The sequence below is a fragment of the Heteronotia binoei genome, chromosome 21, assembly GCF_032191835.1.
Source record: "Heteronotia binoei isolate CCM8104 ecotype False Entrance Well chromosome 21, APGP_CSIRO_Hbin_v1, whole genome shotgun sequence".
Lineage (NCBI taxonomy): Eukaryota > Metazoa > Chordata > Lepidosauria > Squamata > Gekkonidae > Heteronotia > Heteronotia binoei.
This window is the reverse complement of record NC_083243.1, coordinates 172,608,415-172,632,133: the sequence shown is the minus strand read 5'-3', so window position 1 is coordinate 172,632,133 and position 23,719 is coordinate 172,608,415. Positions and strand designations below refer to the sequence as shown.

The window sequence follows — 23,719 nt, the reverse complement described above, 5'->3', positions numbered from 1 at the left end:
TATCAGGGGTGTGAGTATGCAAAGGAGTTCCTGCTACAAAAAAAGTCCTGGTGTGCAGATAATATTAATCATAGCAAATCATTATTTTGCATTGTTATGGGATACAATGGCATAAACATAGAAGCAATGGTTGGTGCCTACTCTGGATATATTTATCTGGAGGAAAAAATATGCATTCTTATGTATATGACATCAGGACTTGTGGACTTGTGTTGGAGGGAAACAGTTCTCTATAGGATGATGCACTTTTATTTTCCTTGAGATACTGTATTCTATTTCCTCTTAAAATTCTGAGATAATTTAAGGGAAAGATGAGACCAACGTTGTTTTTTAAAAAATGAAAACCTGATTAGTGAAAAAGAAATCTAAAAGTGGAAAAAGAGTGGGGACTGGGGGGAAAAGTGCTAAAACTTTTTCGTATCTATTATTATTCATCTTGCAAGAACAGCTAGAACTGGCCCTCGCAGGTTACTTGGTCCTTCATCAGTCCTGAACTCGGGGGAGGGGTGGGGGGGAGGTAGACTTATTCATCCAGGAGTATTTCTCCTTCAAACCACTCCCCACCTGAAAGGTCACCTATATTGATTGTGTTGGCCTTCTGTGGGATGCTGAGGTGAGTTTGGCTCATCTTTTTTGTGTACTGATCACCTATCCAGGGCCGGTGCCAGGAGTTTTTGCAGCCTAGGCAAGACTAACCACTCTCCCCCCGCCTCCACAGTTTCAGTCCCTAGCCCCTTCCCATTCTTCTCTGCTTTATTATATTGTATTTTATTTACTTCATGTGTATTCCACTTTCCTCCCCAATAGGGACCCAAAGTGGCTTACAGCATTCTTCCTTCTTCCACTTCAGGGCCATCTGAAGCAATGCTGATTCAATTACTCACTTTGTATTTAGACAGATCTTGAGGGGGAGCATAGGAAGGGCTGAGCCAGTGCTTGGCTTTCATGGCCCTTTCTTATTATGCCCAGGTAATGCCAGTTGCCACTTTGGGGTCAGGAAGGAATTTTCCTCCAGGTCCGATTGGCCCAGGTATCCTGGAGAAGTTTTTTTTTTGTTTGCCTTCCTCTGGGCATAGAGGTTACTGAAAGGGTTGGGGGGAGAGGTCGTTCTGAATGTCCTGCTTTGTGGAGGGTTGGATGACTAGATGACCCTTGAGGCACTGTCTAGCTCTGTTTTTATTTTATCTTCCCTGCTTGGCAGGGAAAGGAGCAGAATACAAAATCTAATAAATAATAATAACCACCCTGTGAGATAGGCTAGGCTGTGTGTGACTGGCCCAAGGTCACAGCAGTGCAGAGAATCAAGGTAATTGTGAATTTCCTGCACTGTGCAGTGGGTTGGACTAGGTGACCCTGGAAGTTCCTTCCAACTCTATGATTCTTTAAGCAGAGAGTGAGATTAAGGTGTGAAGGGATTAAAAAAAGTATTGTAGCAGGCTGAAAAGAAAGCTTTAAAAAGGGCAGAACAGGACAGTGTTCCACAATAGTCCTGGGGAAATAATTTTTTTGACAGAACAGGAGGCACGTAATAAGGAATTTAGGTCCAGAGGTAAGTGAGCACAAATTTTCATTGGCTAATATATGCTAACCCCAGGAATCTTATTCACAGAGGGGAGGTTGTGGTGTTTTGTGTTTACTTTGAAGACTGAAACTTGCTGAGAGAGGATCCCACCTGTGAGCACCTCAGGGATCATGCCACTGTTGCTTAAGCATACATTTGTTTACTTAGAAAAGAATCCTCCTCACAGTCACAGCCTGATCCTATGCACTTTATTTATTTTATTTACTTCATATATGGTCAGCCTTTCTCACTGAGACTCAAAATAGATTACACAATGTAAGCCAATGCAGTACTTCACACGAGACATCTAATAAACAATGCAATAACACTGGGATTACAGCTATTTGAAACAGAGCAAAAATAATTATGCTTGGTATGTCAAACAATGCAGAAAATGATATCACAAAGGTAGAAAGCAATGCAGTAAAACAGAGTTGCCAGCCTCCAGGTGGGTTATAGAAATCAGCAAAGTCTCCATGTAAAATAGTCTAAACACAATGTACTATTTACTTATACAATCTTCAAAGTGCTTTATGTAAGTAATTCAACAAATACAGAAATCCATACACATTTCTTCAAACGACCATGGAACAAACGCAGCAAGGAGCAATTGAACCAGTCCACCAATAAAACAGGTAAAGTTCTAAATTGTGAACCAGTCGCCGTTTTTTTTCACCCTGGAGGATGCCTTTACTTCCAAATGCTGTGATGAATATCTCCTCTCAAGATAAGAGTCTCACTTAATTCAAACATGTAGCTAAAAGAGCATCTCCAGAATAATAGAAACTCATTTTCCTTGTATTTGTTGAGTTATAAAGCACTTTAAAGACTGTATAAGTAAATAGTATATTGTGTTTAGACTATTTAACACGGAGGCTTTGCTGATTTATATGATCTGTTTACCTGTGATTATCACTATTGTTGGCAAGTCTCCAGGTTGGGCCTGGAGATCTCCAGCTTTTACAACTGATTTTCAGCTGGCATAGGGTTGCAAAGTCCAATTTAAGAAATATCTGGGGACTTTGGGGGTGGAGCCTGGAGACATTAGGGGTGGAGCCAAGATCAAGGCTGTGACAAGCATAATTGAACTCCAAAGGGAGTTCTGGCCATCACATTTAAAGGGACGGCACACCTTTTCAATGCCTTCCTTCCATAAGAAATAATGGATAGGGGCACCTTCTTTTGGGGCTCATAGAATTGGATCCCCTGGTCCAATTGTTTTGAAATGTGGAGGATATTTTGGGGAGAGGCACTAGATGCTGTACTGAAAATTTGGTGCCTCTATCTCAAAAAACAGCCCCCCAGAGCCCCAGATACCTGCAGATCAATTCTCCATTATTTTCTATGGGAATAAATCTCCATAAGGAATAACAGAGTTCCCAGCAGACATTTCCCTCCCCTCCCCCCGCTTTCTGACGACCCTGAAGCAGGGGGAGGGTCTCCAAACCGGGGGATCCCTGCCCCCACCTGGGGATTGGCAACCCTAAGCTGGCAAAAATCAGCTTCCCTGGAGAAAATGGCTGAAGGGTTGCCTCTATGGCATTGTACTGTGCTGAGGCCCCTCCCCTCCTCAAACCCTGCCTTCTCCTGGCTTCACCCCCCCCCCCAACCCAAGTATCCAGGTATTTTCCAACACAGACCTGGCAACCCTACAGCAAAAGCAGGATAATACATACAGGAAATGGTACATAATGTACTGCGACACAGTTCACAGTCTTGTTCATTTTATAAAACTACTCTCCTGAACCATTCCATTGTCCTAAAGCCCTATTATTACCTTTATTAAAATGCCCTCTTGAACTGTTCTGTTTTATGTAGTTGGCAGACTGACAAAAGTGTCGAAGCTTCCCTGACTTCCTCAGAAAGGCCATTTTACAAATGGGAGCCACAATAGAAAATATGTCTGTATGGGCAGTTGCTGGGGTTGCCAATCCCCAGGAGGGAGCAGGGGATCCCCTGGTTTGGAGGGGCCCCCCCCTCCCGCTTCAGGGTCGTCAGAAAGCAGGGGGAGGGGAGGGAAATGTCTGCTGGGAACTCTTTTATTCCGTATAGAGATTTATTCCTATAGAAAATCATGGAGAATTGATCCGCGGGTATTTGGGGCTCTAGGGGGGGGCTGTTTTTTGAGGTAGAGGCACCAAATTTTCAGTACAGCATCTAGTGCCTCTCCCCAAAATATCCTCCAAGTTTCAAAACGATTGGACCAGGGGGTCCAATTCTATGAGCCCCAAAAGAAGGTGCCCCTATCCTTCATTATTTCCTATGGAAGGAAGGCATGGAAAAGGCGTGCCGTCCCTTTAAATGTGATGGCAAGAACTCCCTTTGGAGTTCAATTATGCTTGTCACAGCCTTGATCTTGGCTCCACCCTGAGGTCTCCTGGCTCCTCCCCCAAAGTCTCCTGGCTCCACCCCCAAAGTCCCCAGATATTTCTTAAATTGGACTTGGCAACCCTAGCAGTTGCTGATAATCTTTTCCATTTGTTGGGTAGCACCATTAGAAGCCTTGAGTTAGTGATTTACAGAGAAAAGAAGGTTGTGTTTACAGTTTCAGATTTCATTGACTGGAAGAAAGCTCTCACACGCACTTCTGTAATTCTAGAAACTGTATAAAACACTTGCTTGGGAGGGCATTTTTATAAAGACTATAAAGAACAGGTCCATAGTCTATGCCAACGTATGCTATATATTATTGATTCACTGTATGTCTTATCATGCTTTTTTAGCATTGCTTTCATTTTTAATTCCATTTTCTGCATTGCTTGACATAGCATGTTTGATACTTTTTTTGCATTTTTGTAAGCGTAGTCCTATTGCATTGCTTATTAGACCTCATATGCTATTGGATTAAAATATTCTGTATCATGGAATCCAACTTGAGTCTCAAGTAGAAAACTGGTAAATAATTAATAAAGTATAAACAAACAAATAACAATGGGCTGATCACCACTGTATTCATTTGCCCTTCCAATAAAAAAAAAAAAATCTTGCTACAGACTGTGTCTGTAAAAAAATGGGCAGAAAGAAATATTCATGGCTTCAAGAAAGAAAAACGGGGAAATTCTGCTGTAGTACTGTGAAGAAGAAAAGGAGGAGGATGTGGGATTCATACCCCACCCTTCCCTCAGAGTCTCAAACCATTTTCGCACACAGCTTACCACGCAGTCACAATCCTGTTCCCTCCGCAGCGTCCCGTCGGATTTCCCACCATCTGCGCCGAAGTTACAGGAAGTGCTGTGGCTTTTGTGTAGCAAATGTAAACCGCTAAAACCCAGTTTACGTTTGCTACGCCAAAGCTACGGCACTTCCTGTAACTCCGGCGCACATGGTGGGAAATCCGACCGGATGCTGCGGAGGGAACAGGATTGTGACTGCGTGGTAAGCTGTGTGCGAAAACGGTCTCAAAGTGACTTACAATCTCTTTCCCTTCCTCTCCCCACGACACCCTGTGAGGTAGGTGGGGCTGAGAGAGCTCTCAGAGAACTGCTCTTGAGAGAACAGCTCTAAAAGACCCATGTCTGGGTGAGAGTCACCCAGCAGAGCAGTTACATGTGGAGGAGTGGGGAATAAAAACCAGTTCTCCAAAATTAGAGTCCGCTCTCCTAGCCACTACACCAAACTGAGGAGCAAGTGCTGGGAAAAAAATACCTGTTCTGTAAGAACTTTGCAGCTGCTCCCACACCTTTCCCTAAAGCTAAATGAATGTCCTTAAGTCAACAATAACAACTCCTGGGACTCAATAACAATGGCTGGCAGTAGATGATTTCAGCCACAGGTGGCTAAGAGATGGCAAGCTAAATTAATAAATGGGGGAGGGGGCAGTGAAAGGAGAACTGGATACAGGATACAATTCTGGTGAAGTTTTAAAGGATCCTCCAATCCACTAGTTGATCTGTTCTCCACCAGCAGCAAAACTTGGAGTGAAGGGTCACATCATGACACGGGTTGACATATTAAAACCTCAGTATTGCTACCCAATGATTGTCTACCTTCACTCTCATGCAGCATGCAACATGCTCCCATGCAACATGCTCTCATACATGCAACGTGCTCCCAGCAACATGCTCCCCCCTGAACCCAACTGTCTCCTGGTCTTGCTTGGCTTGGACTAAGTTGGTTTGTGCTAACTACAATCCTGGCTTATCCTTGGACTGATCTTGAATTTCTTTAGAAAATATGGTCATTTTCCTAGGGAGCTACTGTTATATGCTATGATGATTAAAAACAGCCACTGAGAGTTCAGTTCCACAAAAGAAAGGCAGAAAGAGCTAAGGAGCAAGCAAAACAAGAGGGGTTCTTCCAGAAAATGTTTGAAAATTGGTTAGTAGGGGTTGGTGGGGGGGGGGGGATACAAACCTTGCCTAGAGCACAGACAAGCCTGGCACTGGCCCTGGTCGTGCCCCAATCTAGCCACAGTAATCCACACAACAGTCACCTCCAGGTTAGACTACTATAACTTGCTGTTCATGGGCCTGGCCTTGAGACTGTACTGAAAGCTCCAGGTGGTCCAGAATGCAGCAGTGTGAGTCCTGATGATAACGTCATGGACAGCACATATCCATCCTGTGTTGCACCCACTGCACTGGCTCCCAGTGGAATACTGGATCAAGTTCAAGTTTCTGGTATTGACTTATAAGGCCTTGAGTGGTCAGGGACTTTCGGGACATTCTCCTCTAGGAGAGTGGAATTGGGCTTATTAATTACTCACCATCCGATTGGTAAAATGTTCTGTTAATGTTTTATTGGTTTTATCCTTTTGTTTTTATGAATATTGTACAGTACCAGGAATTGGGTGATTCATTAATTTCCCCTAAAATATAATTCTCCAGAAAGACTGGCTATGCTTCACTTATTCTCCCACTGACAGAACTGCCTGTTGCTCAGTCTCAATGGAGAGCAACCCCCACCCTCCAGCCCCAGGTCAGACAAGAATTGAACTACTGCTTCACAGAGGAGAGAAATAAACCCTTCCTTTAATTGGTTGAGGGAGGGAGGATGAGGGAAACAGCCAGAGAAAGCCTTCCATTGATTGGCTGAGAGAGGAGGAGAGAAAGAGCCAGGTGAAGCCTTCCTTTGATTGGCTGAGGGCTCCTCTCTCTCCTCTGGAAGCGAAACAGACAGAGACAGGAGGGAAAATGGCATCCCGTGACCACAGTCCAGATACAGGGAGAGAGAGAGTGTGAGAGAGAGAGGGATGGCGGGAAGAAGGGGGGAGGGAAAGTCAGAGAGAGGGAGCGGGGAGAGAGAATGCATTCCTGTGTTTAAAACCAACAACATTATTAGAGAGACAGTGTTGGTCTGAAAGGTATCACTAAAAGTCTTTGAGGGAGAACTAATTGAGCCCAGTCCTAACTAGGGATGCCAGTTCCAGGTTGGTGGGAAATTCCTGGAGATTTTGTGATGGAGTATGAGAAGGGCAGGGCTTGGGGAGGGGAGAGGCCTCAGCTGAATGTAATGCCACAGAGTCCAGCCTCCAAAGCAGTTATTTTCTCCAGGGGGAGAGAACTTTGGAGTTCAGTTGTTATACCAGGAGATCTTCAGGCTCCACCTGGAGGCTAGCTACCCTAGGTCTGGCTGCTTGCTATTGCTCAGCAGCAGCCCCCCTATGATAGCCAGTGTGGCATAGGGCTTCAGAGTGGGGTCTGCCAGACCCAGGTTCTTGCTGTGAAAACTGGGTGATTTTGAAACAGTCACAGACTTTCAGCCTAACCTACCTCACAGGGTTGTTGTGCAGATCAAGGAGGGGTAAGAGGAGAATGATGCAAGCTGCTTTGTGCCCCCCACATACCTTTGGAGAAAGACTGTCCTTTTTCTCGGAAGAGGCTGCAGGGAGGGGGGAGGCAATGGAAAGCTGAAGTCAGAGGGGCAGATAAAGGGAAGGAGATAGGGTTGTCAACTTCATGTTGGAAAATTCCTGGAGATTTGAGAGGTGGAGCCTGGAGAAGGTAGGGTTTGAGGAGGGGTGGGACCTCAGACAGATACAAAGTCAAAGACTCCACTTTCCAAACCAGCCATTTCCTCCTGGGGAATGATTGCTGTCAATCTTCAGGTGAGAGCTAGAGATCACTCAGAATTACAGCTGCTCTCCATATGGCAGAGATCACTTCCCCAGGAGAACATGGCTGCTTTGCAGAGTGGACTCTGTCATTATGCCTGGCTGAGGTCACTTCCCTCCTGCTTTGGTCCACAGTGTGATTTTGGACCAGTCACAGACTTTCAGCCTAATCTAACTCACAGGGTTGTTGTGCAGATCAAAAGGGAGAGAGGAGTTTAGTTAGTTTAGTTTATTTATATCCTGCCCTCCCTGCCAAAGCAGGATCAGGGCAGCTCACAACATAATAGAATAACAATAAAAACAGATTAAACATTAAAATAAATCCTTTTAAACAGTTTAAACAATTTGGTGCTAATTCCATATGATTTAGGATGGCATTCAGTGTTCTTGGGCATCCAGTTGGGTCTAATATCGTGGTAGTGGTTGTCATTCAATTAAAAGCTAACTGGAATAATATTGTCTTGCAAGCCTTGTGAAACTGGGCAAGGTCTCACAAGGCTTTGACCCCCTCAGGCAGTTGGTTTCACAAGTGGGGAGCAGTGATGGAGAAGGCCCTTTTTCTAGCTGTTTTCAGTCTTGCCTCTCTCAGTCTAGGGATCTATAATAGATGTTGTGTTCCTGATTTAAGTACCCTCTGGGAAATATGTGGGGAGAGATGGTCCCTAAGGTTGGCAGGTCCTCGGCCATATAGGGCTTTAAAGATAATAACCAGCTCCTGGTTATCTGGTTATACCACCAGCAGCCAGTGCAGCATCTGCAGTCCAGGCTGTATGTGCTCCCGCATGGAGACCCCCAGTAGCAGCCTGGCAGCAGCATTCTGCACCAGCTGCAGTTTCCAGATTTGGGACAGGGGCAGCCCTATGTAGAGGACATTACAGTAGTCCAATCTTGAGGTGACTGTAGCATGGATCGCAGTTGCCAGGTCACTGTGCTCGAGGAAGGGAACCAACTGCTGTACCCACCTAAGATGGTAAAAGGCGGATTTGGCAGTGGCTGCTATCTGGGCCTCCATTGTCAGGGAAGGCTCCAATAGCACCCCCAAGCTTCTGACACTGGGCGCTGTTGTAAGTGGTGTACCGTCAAAAGTTGGTTAGGGGATTTCCCTGCCAGGATCACCACAGCTCAGGCAAAGGACCTCTGTCTTTGTCAGGTTCAGCTTCAGATGACTCAGGCTGAGCCATCCTACCATGGCTTGCAACGCCAGGTCCAAATTTTCTGGGACACAGTCAGACTGGCTGTCCATCAGTAGATAGAACTGGTTGTCATCCACATACTGATGGCAACCCAGCCCATACCTCAGGGCAATCTGGGCAAGGGGGGGCATATAGATGTTAAACAACATCAGGGAAAACACTGCCCCTTGTGGCACACTGCAATTAAGCGGGTGCCTGTGAGAGGACTGCCCCCCAATTGCCACCCTTTGTCCCTGACCTTGAAGGAAAGAGGAAAGCCATTGCAAGGCCAACCCTGAATCCCTGCATTGACAAGACGGTGAGTCAGTAGCTGATGGTCGACTGTGTCAAATGCAGGAGGAGGATGTATGCTTCTTTGGTCTATACTGTGGAGCAAAACTGTACTTTTCCTAGGTAGAGGCTGCAGGTGGGGGAGGAGATGAAAAGCTGAAGTCCAATCAATTCCCCTAAAAATATGGTTGCCTTGGGTGGATGGGAAGAGAGCAAGGGGGGGGGGACACTCGCCCAGAGTCTCTTTCTAGAGCGCATTGTATTTCTCCACACAATGAGCCTTATTCCTCCTCCTCCTCATCTCCAAGTTGTCCACTAGCAGTTGCTACCTCTGTAGGATCCCAGAAGGGTGAAAGCCACCTGGTGAAGGATTTTAAACAAAACAAAATGTAGATATGGAAATGGTTAAACATCTCCCTCCTTCCTTCACTGTTTGTCTGCTTTAGATTCTCCATTCAAAGCGGTTTTTCATGGGGCTCAGTTATGTGCATTTGTGTGAAAGATACATTTTTCTTCCAAATAAGCAAGAGAAATCTGTCTAAGGGGCAGAAACTGGGCCAGTGTGAATTGCTGATTGGCACTGATGATATATAACTCCTCTTATTTCACAGGAAACCTTTGCAGTGGTGACAGGTGGCCATGAACCAACTGCCAGATTATTGGAGAACAAGTTTGATTACATCTTGTATTCAGGTGACTTCTTTTTTTAATTTCCAGGGTGATGACTTTCATCATGAATTTAAATAATAGTTAAAAATAAAGAGGTTATAAAGGCTAATGAAATGAGTCTAGGCAAACCAGTTAGTGCTTGAGATGGAATCTGAATCCAGATCCAAGTACTATCTTTGTATTAGATTATACTGTCTGCCCACCTGCAGCTCAGATGAGATGCACAGGTAAATTTGTCACTTGTGGCTGGCTTATCAAAGGCTACTTGATCCCACCATCTCTTCTCAAGTCTTGTGGGATGACAGCAGAAAAGAAAGATGGCAGCACTCAGGGCATCATGAGAAGAAGGTGCTATCTAATGGTTGCTATCAGATGTCCCACAATTGCTATTTATAAAAATTACCACACCCAGCTACCAGTGGACAACCAAGTCCTGAACTGGGCCCATCTGACTGGTCAGTTTCCAGCTGCCAGAATTCACATTTCACAGAAGGGAGACTGTTCTCGGTCACCTGGAGATCAACTGTAATCCTAGGAAGATCTCCAGATACCACCTGGAGGTTGGCAACCCTATGTGATGTCCCACTCCATTCAGAGCTTGGTCAGCTGGTTGGTAACAGTGGTTCCTGTCTATGTTGCATGGAGGCAATGTCCATCCCTTGTTTGATCTTAATGAGAGATCACAATGAGGTTGGTGGCAATGATTTTGGTTCCATCCTGGACTTTTGCCTGGGTCCTGGACTCACTAAATCTGTCCCTGCCAATTACTTTCATTTAAGCCAGAATGTCTGTCTGTCTTTCTGACATTTTGCTTCAGTAAGCTCTACCTCAGCAGAGGAACATTTGATGCAATAATAAACAGTGTGCAGAAAAGTTTTTTCCAATTGAAAAACTACACTGAGCTCACACATGCCTGGGATGAGGGGTATGGGCTTCTTGATTTCTGTACTGCAGCATTTTCCATTTTAGAAATCATTTTAGACTTGTGGGGACGTCAGGTCACTGTAGGTATGGAAGGCCAGTTAAATCATCTGTCATTGGAGCCAAATGGTTTCCAAGTTGTCCTGAAATACAAAGTGGCTGTTGATACAATTGCCCCTACACATTCTTTCTCTTTGAACAGAACCCTGTTCAGCATCTCGGTTTTCTGAGGAGCAGGAAGCTGTGAAAGGGTAGAGACAACAGTTGAACCAAGGGTGCAAGAAATCTCAAAACAAATACAGGAACACAGGCTAGAGCTCATGTCACACTGTGCTCTGCAATGGTGACAATTCACTACCACATCCCAGTGGTCTGTATATAAGACTACTTACACCCATTCTGATCTTGAAATCATAGCAAACACAGTATATGTTATTAAGACAAAAGATTGTAACTGTTGCTAATATATGTTTCAGTTGCTGTAACCCAAGTATGAGGTGGTACCAGCCTCACTAAAAGAGGCAGTGGTTAGAACTATTATTTGGGGAAGAACCACACATCTAGGTCTTAAAGACTAAGCATGTTATTGACCAATTGTTTCCTCTCTGGGATAGGTATTACAATGAATGATGGTCACTCAGTCCAGGCATTCTTGGATAAAACTTTTATCTGGACCCATTACAATCATGATTCAGACACAAAGGCCCATTCTGTACTCTGTTTTGATCCAGATTTTGCAAGCACTTGATCTGCCTGCTACAGACCTGCATCATCCAAAATGATTCTACATTTAAAAATTTGCTTTGCAGCTTTCCAAGGGAAACAGTTTTATCTGAAGATTTTTACTTCTGTATTTTCATTGTTAAATTCACTTCTGTGCTAGAGTTCCCCCCGCCCTCAACTAGCATTCTGCCCGCACCTGAGAGCAGCTTCCCTATCCCCACACATTCCACATCAGTCCAGCAGGGAGAGTTCAGATTTTCCCCTTCCCCACTCCTGTCACAATTGGATTTCCTGTCTTGCAAGCAGAAGACCCCCTCCTTCTGTGATCTCTTTCTCTCAGCCTATGTGTGTTGCTTATGCTGTCTGAGGCCCCGAAGATGGGACCACATTCAGCTGTGAATCAACTCGCCAAGCACAGTTAAACAATATAACAGCTTTATTGATCTTCCAAGATGTACAGAGCATAGTGTACTCAGGGTCCCCTTCTCATGGGTTGGGAGAATCATGCAAGCTCTCGTTCAAATGTGCCTGAAGGTGAAGAAGAGTGTGAAACTCTGCGCCTCCATGGCTGGCTATCAGAATACTGACAAAGAGAGGGGGGGGGGGAAAGGCCACAAAAACCGAGCTTCCCGAGCAAGGACTGGTCAGAAACTATAAACTACAGCCAATTACAGGAGAGGTAAATAAGCCCTCCCGGATGGGGTGTCTATAAACTACAAGCCCCATGAGCATGCAGGCTATTTAAAGGTATAGCATCCCTTTCTTGGTGCTGAGTTAATTCTGTGCCCCTTAGCGCAGGCAGAACATTGCTTCTAAAACATTCATCGAGGCAGTGGACTGACTGGGAAGCAGAAAGAAGAGAGATTTTCTGCCAAATCAATATCAATATGATGTTTTTTGAGGGGAGTGGAAACTTTAGAGTCCAAGTGCTTCCATTGACATGAGAAAGTTATTATTAACACTCTTTGACATGGATCTTAAGCTAAGTGGATTCTGTTTACTGCCCCCCCTCGGCGTGCATTCTTCTCCCCTGTGGCTGGTTAATGTGGGCTTCATGTGGAGCTACTGTTAGTTGTTGGGGTGCAAAATAAGATCTGGGGGCCAGTTCATTTGACTCTTGCCTTGATGAACCTCAGCACTCCTTGGGGCAAGTGAGGAAAACAGGTGTCCTATGGCCTTTCAGCAGCTCATTGGGGAGGGGGAGGCATTGTGGTGCCGGGTTTTGAACGCTGCTGTTTCCAGAGGGAGGTGAGATGTGACAGCTTTTCTCCCTCCCCCCCCCCTTTTTTTTTTGGCAAAAGCTCTGCTTGGCAAAGTAAGTGCTCATGTTACCAAGCCTCCTTTTCCTCCACTGAGTGGAGAAGTGCGAGAGGGCATCTGAAGGGGTACACAGTCTTGCAGTCATTGTAATATATGAGCGGGGGTGGGGAGAAATACTTCCCTTCTAGGAATTGCTCTTGTCAGAGCACTGACAAGAGAAGTAGGACGGAGCTTTGGGGAGGAGTTTGAAACCCTGAAGGGAAAGTTCTACAACTAAGGCTTAGATCTGGATCTGGAGAGAGGTCCAGGCCAAAACAAGTTTTGAGAATGCTGGGGTAGAAGCAAGGTGGAAGCAGTGTTGCCCAAGACAAATGTAGAAGCTAGAGGAAACTGTGAGGCAAGACAGTACTGAAGGCGGCATGCAGAAGGTCACTTTGAAATGCTCACAAAGAGAGGATAAAATTGCTAGTGTAGAAAGGGCTAAAGAAACTGCACTGGTAGCTTACCTATATTAGGAGTGAGACATGAGGGGGGTTATCCTCTTGATTCATCTTGCTGTGTCAGTGGTTGACCATTGTGCTCTTCTGGAATAGCTTGGTGTGTTGGGAGTTGGGAGGTACCATGCTCTGTTGGGTCTGCATCTACCTGGGAATGGAGATACTAGAAGCTGGTTCTGGCATACTACAGCTCTATCACTTGGCTGCCTGGGGCCCCCCAAAATGGCTTGATTTTTTTTGCTCCCATGCTCTTTATTTACTTGAAAGTGCTCCCATGCTCTTTATCTACTTGAAAGTGCTCACGGACATATTTGTAACCTATCAGAACATTTACTGTTATTTTTTATTTTTTAAAAAAAATGTTTAATAGTGTTTACAAAGAGAAGGAGCTGTTTCAGAAGTCCTGTGGGTTGTGATAAAAAAGGGGGGGCAGAAAGTGCTCACAGAGGCCATCCAAAGAGTTGGGATGGAGTGTCATCAATACACTAACGATACTCAGCTATATTTCTGCTTATCAGCTCAATCAAATGGGACAGTGAAAGAGAAGATTTAATGTATGGAGATGGTATTGGGCTGGATAATGTTTACTAAGTTGGAGCTGAATCAAGATAAAATGTTGGTTGGATGCTCTTTGGACAGTGGTTAAATGCCTGTTGTTCATGGAATTAGAAATCTGCGTTTCAAAACAATTGTAGCAATTTTGGATCTGGATTTTGGGTAGCATACTTTTTCATTATCCTTATTTTTTGCAAGTATTGTTACCAGTCTGAATTTTTTCCAGAAAGTTTGACTTTTCAGGACCACTAAATTTGTCAAAAACAAACAAACAAACAAAAAACAACCCAACTAAGGCAGTAGAAGCAAGGAGGCAAAGAGGAAACAAACAAACAAACGGGGGAGAGGCATAGCCCAAACTGATTTGAATTAAGATCCTAAAAGTTAAGATCTGAATGTATAGGCCTAATAATTCTGCGAGTCAAATTTAAAACATTCAGTGGTCACAGATATACAAACACATACAACATACAAAATAGATTAAAAACAGATATTGGCCCTGGTGGTTGCCTTAATTAAGAATCAGATTGTACAGTGACAACCAGTTCCTTTTGAACTGAGTTAGCATGAGCTGGCTCACAGTTTTTTAGCCTCCAGCTCACACATTTTTGTCTTAGCTCAGGAAAAATGGCCCGAGAGCACAATAATTTATGCAGTAGCTCACAGCTTTAATGCCAGTAGCTCACAAAGTGATATTTTTGCTCACAAGACTCTGTAGCTTAGAAAGAACATTAAGTAGGGTTGCCAAGTCCAATTCGAGAAATATCTGGAGACTGCGGGGGTGGAGCCAGGAGATATTGAGGGAGGAGCCAGGAGCAAGGGTGTGACAAGCATAATTGAACTCCAAGGGAGTTCTGGCCATCACATTTAAAGGAACAGCACACCTTTTTAAATGCCTTCCTTCCATAGGAAATAATGAAGGATAGAGGCACCTTCTTTTGAGGCTCATAGAATTGGACCCCAAGTCCCAAAAAGATTGGTCCAGGGGGTCCCATTCCAGGGGCACCCAAAGAGGGTGCCCCTATCCCACCATTATACCCTATGGGCCACTGAAATCAATGGCAACATAGGGCATAATCAAATGCTGCTGGGGGACAGGGGGTTTGAGGGAGAGCCCCCAAAACTGCAGGGCAGCTTCAGGGGACTCCCCAGCATGAAACCCCCCTGGCCCAAAAAGACTGCACCCATCTGTGGGCACCCCAAAAGGAACACTGCTCCCAATGGTGAGAAAAAACCAGTTAGAGCCATTTCCTCACTGTAATTGTCGTGGGAAAAGTGGCTCTGGGGAGTAGGAGGTTTTGAGGAGAGCCCCCCAAACTGCTGTGCAGCTTCAGGGCATTGTCCCACACAAAACCCACAAGGCCAAAAAAAATTGGACCAGAGGGTCCAATTCCTGGGGCACCCAAAGCCAAACCTAACTTCACACCAGAGAATCTCTATAGGACCCAAATGCACTACATCCATCTATCTACTCTATGAACCCTGCAAGTCTGGAACCAATATAAACCCAGTTGCCAACATCACTGCTGCACAAAACACAATCTGCTTAAGGTCTGCTCTGCAGACCTGGCTGCAGCAAACCCGGATGCCAGCTCTCCAGCCCTGCCCCAAACAACACGGGGAGAGCTGGCCAAGCACAACAAGCCTGCTGGTTCTGGGTCTCTCACCCAGGTGCCAGCTTCCCTGCCACAGAACACACAATCTACAGTTGCCAGCTCTCCAGCCCTGCCCCAAACAACACAGGGAGAGCTGGCCAAGCACAACAAGCCTGCTGGTTCTGGGTCTCTCACCCAGGTGCCAGCTTCCCTGCCACAGAACACACAATCTACAGATGCCAGCTCTCCAGCCCTGCCCCAAACAACACAACTCTAAACAAGAGAAGCGGTGGACCACACCTAGCTCCACATCATTCTGTATCTGACAAAAAGCAAGAAGCATTTAGACTTACCTTGAGTGATGGATGGTTGGCTGGTCCAGGCTCTTTTGCATTACCCAGGGTGCATCATGAGGAGGCAAGTCAGAATTGCACCCCAAATGAGGAAGATCACTGGGAGGGCCTCAGATTGTGTGAGAGGAAGGCAACCATTCCTTCTGTCTCAGCTCAGCAGCAACACACCAGCTATCACTGTCCCATTAGAGGGACCTCAGCATTGGTATGGCTGCTGGCTGCCTGTCATCATCACTGGCACCTCCCTCTTTCTTCCTTCTGCCCCTGAAAAAAAATCTGGGTTATCCGGGCTGGGCCTGTGGGTGCTGTCGGTTACAGTTGGGGGATGCAGTCTCTGGGTGGTAGGGGCTGGCCGCCGGGGGGGGGGGAAGTGGGCAGAGATGGAGGCACCTCGTGTGTCTCCATCTTTTCCCCCTCCACCCCATGTGGCCTCCCCTCCTGGCCATCCCCTGAAGGACTGCTGGTGCCCGAAGGAACTGAAGAAGGGGGCTGTTCCTTCGCAACCAGCTTCTCCTCCAGCTCCTGCACGACAATCCGCACCCTCCTTGGGGTGATTGTTTTGGACAGAAAACTGTCCCCAAAGCTCATCTCCAAGGAGGGCTGCTCTTACTGCCCCTCCTCCGGCTGCTGAGGCCGAGCGACATCAGCTGGAGGAGGGACTGCCCGAGCAGCAGAGCCCTGCTCAGTGCCAGCACCTAATGGCACCTCTGCTGGGGGCACCCCAGCAGCATCCTCGATGAAGGGCCCAAGGCGGGCCTTCTTCTTCATCGCACTCCAGCCAGAGGTCGGAGTGCTGGAAGGCGGCTGTGGAGTGGCCCTACGCACAGGTGGGGGGGAGACCTGGGTCCTCCCCCTCCCCTCCACCCCTCTAGTCTTCTTCTTGGCCTTGCCCCCAGGGCCCCTTTTCTACTGCCTGTCACTCATGTCACCCTTGGCCAGTCTCACACAACCTGAACTGAGAGTGGGGTTTTTTTACAAACCTAACTCACTGCACTGTACCCTAAACCAACAGGTGCCCTGACTTCTTTTTAAAAACTCTCCCACCAAAACTTGTTTGTTTTTTTTCTTTGGTCCCTAACCTGTCCTTCTTTGGGTTGGGGTAGTAGTGATCTGGTAAAGTTTAGGAGACTAGGTGATCCTGCCTCTACCTGGCTACAGTTTTTAAAAGGCTACCTTGAGATGAAGGCAATCCTTGTTATATCCTCCTAGTGAAATTTCTCCTAACTAGATCCTGGGACAAACCGGATTTCCTTGCAAACTAGAAATCAGGTGTCCCCTATAACTTGAGAGAAGCTGTGGTTTACCCTATGGAAATCTAAGGATGCACCAGCTTTCAGTGGCTGAAAGCAAGATGCACTGCAACCCTAGTCTCTTTAAAAGGGAGCCTGATGTGGCCTAGTAGTCACGCTGCCTTTTATGAGAAACCTAAAATCTTTTAAAATCGCCCCTATCTGGCCTAGTTGAATTTTGAAAGAAGATAAAGCCCTAAATTGGATTAATTTTTTTTAAATTTCAAAAAAACACAATTCCTAAAAACACCCTTATTAGTGGGGCAGTCTATTTAGCGGCCCTAGGCAAACCAAAAGCAGCCTCAGACTCTATTAAAAACAACTCTATAAAAACCCCACCCCACACAGCCCACACACCAACCCTCTCACACCAACCAGAAGTAACTTAAAAAAAACAAAATGTGACAGAAAGAAACTTAACTTTTAACTACCCCCCCCCAAACCAGAACCAGGAAAAGGGACTACAGGAGAAGGCCAAGAAACTCAACTGCTAAAAAAGCGGCCTTTTCACCAGTAAGAAACCTCAGGCCAAATCAGTCAACAACACCCCCTGCCCCAAACCAGAGCCAGGAGAAGACCAAGAAACTCAACTGTTAAAAAAGTGGCCTTTTCACTAATAAGAAACCTCAGGCCAAATCAGTCAACAACACCCCCCCCCCCAAACCAGAACCAGGAAAAGGGACAACAGGACAGGAGGATGCAAAACCTGCAGCAATAGAGAATAGATCCAAACAGAAGGTCAACAAACTCAACTGTTAAAAAAGTGGCCTTTTAAACAATGAAAATTAGGCCAAACAGTGCCCCCCCAAGAACCAGAACCAGAAGAGAAAAGGGACAACAGCAGCACAACACAGCAGCAACAACTCAAACACAGAATCCTTTTGAAACAGTAAAAAACTTAACTTTTAACAATACAGGAACTTTACCAACCCCTCCCCCCAAAAAAACCCTTCACCCTAACCCCAAGAAATCCAAGCCATCCAAATCAAGAAAAGTAAAAGGACACTGCACTTTTAAAAGTCCTCTCACTAAAGTAAGATACGGGTAAATTGTTCTGTGGAATATGCTGATCACGTCATCCACTTTGGTTGTTGAATGCTGATCACGTCATCCACTTTGAAAGAACTGAAGTCCTTTCTACGGTCTCACATTATCATACCCGCCTGAACAGAGAAGCTATTGAGATTTACAAACACCAGCACAATTTTAACAGAAAGGAAGAAGGCATTTCCATCCACCAATCTTGGTATCCAGCTCTGCAAAACACCCTACAGACTATAAATTGCAGAAAGTCACAGAATAATCAGCACAGTCAACAACCATCTTCCTTATCTTCACACCCCTTCCAACCCTCCCAGCAATTAACACAGAACAATGGTCACATTCAACAGCCAGTTTCCTTATCACTACCCTTCCAGGAAGCCCCACCAAACAATGGGCACATCCACAAACCAATTGCCCTTTCACCACACTCCCTCCAGCCTAGAAATAGCAGCTCTCCAGCAGCCCTGGCCTCACTCAATGCACAGCAGCCAAGAAGGTCAGAGTGCCTGCTCCGGCTGCAACGCCACTGAGGATGTTCTCCACAGCTGAGAACAAAACGTCCGGAAGAAAAACTTTCTCCAGTAGAACACCTTGAGCCCGAAAGATTCTACAAACCCTATCTCTCTGTTCTTGCATTGCCTTATAGGAGTTGTGGTATTTCTTTGAGGAAGACTAAAGTTTTGTAGCCAAACACATAGCGCTCAGTCTGTGTCATGGTGCCTTCATATGTTCTTGATCAGCACACAAAGCAACTTATGTACAAAAGCTCACAAGGCTCAGCCATTTCATGTTTTCCCCTGGATCTTAGGTTGGGGTTGCCAAGTCCAATTCAAGAAATATCGGGAGGTTTTGGGGTGGAACCAGAAGCAAGGTTGTGACAAGCATAATTGAACTCCAAAGGGAGTTCTCGCCATCACATTTCAAGGGACCACACACCACTGGAAATAATGAAGGATATGGGCACCTTCTTTTGGGGCTCATAGAATTGAACCCCCTAGTCCAATACTTTTGAAACTTGGGAGGTGTTTTGAGGAGAGGCACTGGATGCTATGCTGCAAATTTGGTGCTTCTACCTCAAAGAACAGCCCCCCCAGTGCCCCAGATACCCATGGATCAATTTTCCATTATATCCTATGGGAATTGGTCTTCATAGGGAAGAATGGAGTGCCCAACAGACATTTCCCTCCCCCCCCTCGCTTTCTGATTACCCTATAGCGCGGGAGGGCCTCCAAACTGGAGGATCCCAGGGGATTGATAACCCTATCTTATGCTCAGATTTCTGTAATGAATGTCAATAAATCAAAAGTAGATTTGCAACCTACAGATAAACACCTGAAAAAAACCTGAACAGCATACTCAAGATTGCTACAGCAATAACGATGCAGTAATTCAGAACAAAGAGGTATCAGTTATCAGAGACTGTTAAATAAACAAATTATTGCAAGAGTGCTAATCTTTTAAGCATGTTTTATTTTTAAGTTTTTTTAAAAAATATATATTTAATTTTATTTCTCTTTGCCCTTTATAAAGTTTATATCTCCGCTACCTGGCATTACATTTTATGACACAAATGGTCTAGCCTGATAAGGTCTAATTTTTGTCAGATCTAGCTCTCATAACAAATGAGTTTGATACCCCTGCTTATAGGTGTCCCTCTTGAGCCTAGTAAGGTTTTAGGGTTTATGCCACATCCACTAAAAGCTGTTTCCCGGCAAGATAAAGGAGATTGGAAGCCACTCCGAGACTCAGATTCAGGGAGAAGGGCGGGGTATAAATCTATGGTCTTCTTCTTTCCCTCTCCATTCCTGTACCTACCCTGAATTTCAAAACACTCCCAAAATTTCAGGAGATAAATTTTCATTGCTCATGGAATTTCTGTGATGTTTTACATTATTTTGGGTGTCCCCAAGCCAACCCAAAACAGCTACTTTTCAGGTACAATTTTGGTTTGGGTAAAACCGAATGCACACCCTTTGAAGGAGCAGGTCCATAGCTAGGATGGGTGGGGGTGCTGGTAGATCCATCTTATTCCATTGTTGCTGACATGGCAATCATACCAAACCATTTCTTTTGCCATCTTCAGCTGGCACACCAGTTCTGCACTGCTCTGGAGAGAAAATATCTAGCCACAGTTAGTGTTATCCTGTCAGCTGATGGCTTGATTAATTACCTTAAATGCACAGTGCACTGGCCTGCCCTCCAAAATCTTTTCGAAGCTTTGACTGGTTCAAAATACTGCTGCTTGCTGTAACACGTATATCATATGTATGCACATATGTACGGCCAAGTCAGAACTAACTTATGGCAACCCTGGCAAGGGGCTTTCAAGGGAAGTGAGAAGCAGCGGTGTCATCTTCTGCGGAGCCTTTGTTGTCTCCCATCCAAATACTGACCTTGCTTAACTTCCAAGATCTGTCAAGACCAGGCTATAACATGCCAGCTTCCCAGTTTATATTACTGATGTCTTAAAAGATCATTTGACTTCCAAGGGAAACTCAGTGCTGGTTTTAACTTTTAAATTTGAATACGGTCTGTTTCCACAGGTAGAAAATAACAAGTCTGTTCCTGCCTACCTCTGGCTTACTTGCTGCTGCTTCCACAATGGGGGTGCTCTTCCATGCTGCTTGTGGAATCAACCCTGGTTTCTGAAGGATTGCCTGTTCCCATGTACTCCTCATGTCTTTTAAGAACTCATATTTTGGGAGGGAAAGCAGAAATTACAAAAATGCCATAGGACTACAGTGCTCCACGTAAGCACCAGAAGAACATAGCAAAGCCTATAAGCAATATGTCCATCTAAGGGACCCCTCACGCACGCATGCACACACACACACACACACACACACAAACACACCAGTTTGCTAGTATACCAAAATTTTCACAGGGAAGCTAGTGCATTTTTTCCCATCACCCAAAAGACTGTCTGACCCTGGAGTAGCCCCACATTCACCTGGCTCCAAATTCACATATCAACCATGGGCTGATTTTCTTAGCTTTGTATTTTCGTGTGGGTATTTTTGTTTGTTTTTTTAAGTAAAAGAACGTGAGTTTTCTTGTTGCAGAATTTAGGACGGGTATTTTTTTGAAATAGCATATCTCTTTTTGATGGCCCCAATTTTTGTTTTATTTCTACAGGGAATAGGCGTGTTGGGAAGGTTGTCATGAGTGCAGCAGCCAAACACCTGACACCATTGACTCTGGAGCTGGGAGGCAAAAATCCCTGCTACGTGGATTCCTGCTGCAATTTCCAGAATGCAGCCAACAGAATAGTCTGGGGAAAGTTCTTCAATGCTGGACAGAATTGCACTGCGCCAGATTACGTGATTTGTACTACTGATACGCAAGACAGGCTGATTCCCTGCTTACGTCATGCTATTCGTTGTTTCTATGGCTGCAATCCTCAGGAATCACCTGACTTTGCCCGCATGATCAATGACGAGCATTTCCAGCGTGTCCGTGCACTTATAGACAATGGGCGAGTGGCCATTGGTGGGGAGACAGATGAATGTGACCGCTACATTGGTGAGCAAGTGGACTGATGCTGGGGAGCAGTGATGTTCAGGGCTTTTTTTGAGCAGGAACTCACAGGAATGCAGTTTTGTCTGGCTTGGTGTCAGGGGTGTGGCCTAATATGCAAATGAATTCCTGCTGGGCTTTTTCTACAAAAAAAAGCCCTGGGGATAGCAGAAAGAGACAAATAACCTTGGTTTGTGGTGTATAGAAGGCTTGTTATGAAGTATTTTTCCATGCGAATGAGAATTTGACAGAACAAAGAGGAAAGTTCTGCAGTTGGTGGGCTTGTGTATTGAGAAGAACAGTCTCAAGGCCAGATATGGCAGCTGTACAGAAGCTTAACCTGTCTTGATTTGCTCTCTTGTCCACAGCTCCCACAGTGCTGGCTGATGTTAAGGAATGGGAACCAGTCATGCAACAGGAAATCTTTGGGCCTGTCTTGCCTATTTTCACTGTGGCAGGCTTGGAAGAAGCCATCCAATATATCAACAGCAGGGATCGCCCACTGTTTGTCTATGCTTTCTCCTGTAACCACCAGGTATGCTTTGGTCTTGTAGCCAGCTCTATCCAAGAGGCTGAGACCAAACAGCAATACAAAGTATTATAAAATTAATCTCCTTTTTGGGGTTGCCAGCTCTTGGAAAGCAGAAGTTTCTTAGGATCTCTTGAACTATCCAGACTGCCGTGTGTGGTGACTGTTGTTACTTCAAGTATAAGGCAACAACAATGCATGTTGCTGTTATTGGGAAAAATCTTTGTTATGGGAGCCTTGACTTGGATGGCCCAGACTTCCAATGGACGATGGGCAATCACTGAGCCCATCTGACTGGCCAGTGGCAGCTCTTGGTTGGGAAATCCTTGGAGATTTTGGGAAGGCAGGGTTTGAGAAGGGGTCTGACTTTAGTGGGGTATAATGCAAAAGAATCCACACTCCAAAGCAGGGGAACTGTTCTCTGCCACCCAGAGATTAGTTGTCGTCCTAGGCAGTGGCGGACTGGCCAGGGTCTCAGCTTGCCCGATGGCAAGCGGGCCCTGTGGGCTCCTGATAAAGTGAGCCCCCTTAAACATTAGGCAATATGTTAAAAATATAATCGAAGTTTCAGCATCATTACTGTAAAGCAACTAAAATTTACATTGTATTTAAGGTTTCCCACCTCCAGGTCGGGTCTGGGGATCTCCCGCTTTTACAACTGATCTCCAAAAGTTTTAATTGTACCTTTTTTCCACATGTATTTTTTGAAAATTTTATTTATTTATAACAAAAATTAAATGATAGCCTTATAGTTGTGGGTGGGCCCCCTGTGTCTCCTGGCAACCACCACTGGTCCTAGGTATGTCTCCAGGAATACAGACACCACCTAGAAGAGGTTGGCAACCCTGTGAGATGGCCCTGTTTGGGTCTTGCGCTGTCCTCTTGTGGCAACGACCATTCACACTCATTCCATTCAGGGCTTGGTCAGCTGGCTGCTAACGTTGGTTCCTGTTGCATGGGGCAAAGTCCATCCCTTGCTTGATCCTAATGGGTGATCACAATGGTGTTGGTGGCAATGATTTTAGGCTCCATCCTGGACTTTTGTCTTGCGTTCCAGACTATGTCTGCCTCTGCCAGCTATCTTCATTTGAGCCAGGATGGCCCAGGCTTGCCTGATCTTATCAGAACTTGGCGCTTGGTTTGTAATTGGATGGGAGGCCGCTAAAGAAGTCCAGGGTCACTAAGCAGATGCAAGCAATAGCAAACAAAGTCTCTTGCCTTGAAAATCCTACCGGATTACAATAAATTGGCTGCAACTTGGCAGTACTGTCCACCACCATATTATGGGGGAAATCTCTGTTCATCAGCTACTCCATCTGGAGGTATGAGTAGCATTAAATGGTGACTCTAACCCAGGGGTCCTCAAACTATGGCCCGCGGGCCAGATGCGGCCTGCTGAGGACGTTTATGCGGCCCACCGGGTTATGGCAAAATCAGACTGGAAGTGACGTTCGACCTAAACTCGCGTTAGCAACGCACACTTCCGGCACTGGGCTGAGGCGGCGGAGACAGAGTGTGAGGTGATACCGAGGTGAGGTGAGTTCCCAGGCCGCGGTGTGTGGTGTGGGGAAGGGAGAGAGATGCAGAAGACGGAGAACTGACGGCCCGCGGCCTTGTACAGTAACGGCAGTCCGGCCCTCCAACAGTCTGAGGGACAGTGAACTGGCCCCCTATTTAAAAAGTTTGAGGACC

The 23,719-nt window shown here is 45.6% G+C and overlaps 1 protein-coding gene across 1 annotated transcript in view; it reads left to right on the top strand.

Annotated features, from left to right (window-relative positions):
- The window catches only part of LOC132589710 (aldehyde dehydrogenase family 3 member B1-like), a 29,245-nt gene that overhangs the window by 1,831 nt on the left and 3,695 nt on the right, over positions 1 to 23,719 (top strand). The window contains exons 5-7 of the mRNA XM_060262437.1: positions 9,688 to 9,769; positions 21,118 to 21,504; positions 21,867 to 22,033. Of these exons, the coding sequence (XP_060118420.1) occupies positions 9,688 to 9,769; positions 21,118 to 21,504; positions 21,867 to 22,033 (636 nt within the window). The remainder of the gene's footprint in view (positions 1 to 9,687; positions 9,770 to 21,117; positions 21,505 to 21,866; positions 22,034 to 23,719) is intronic.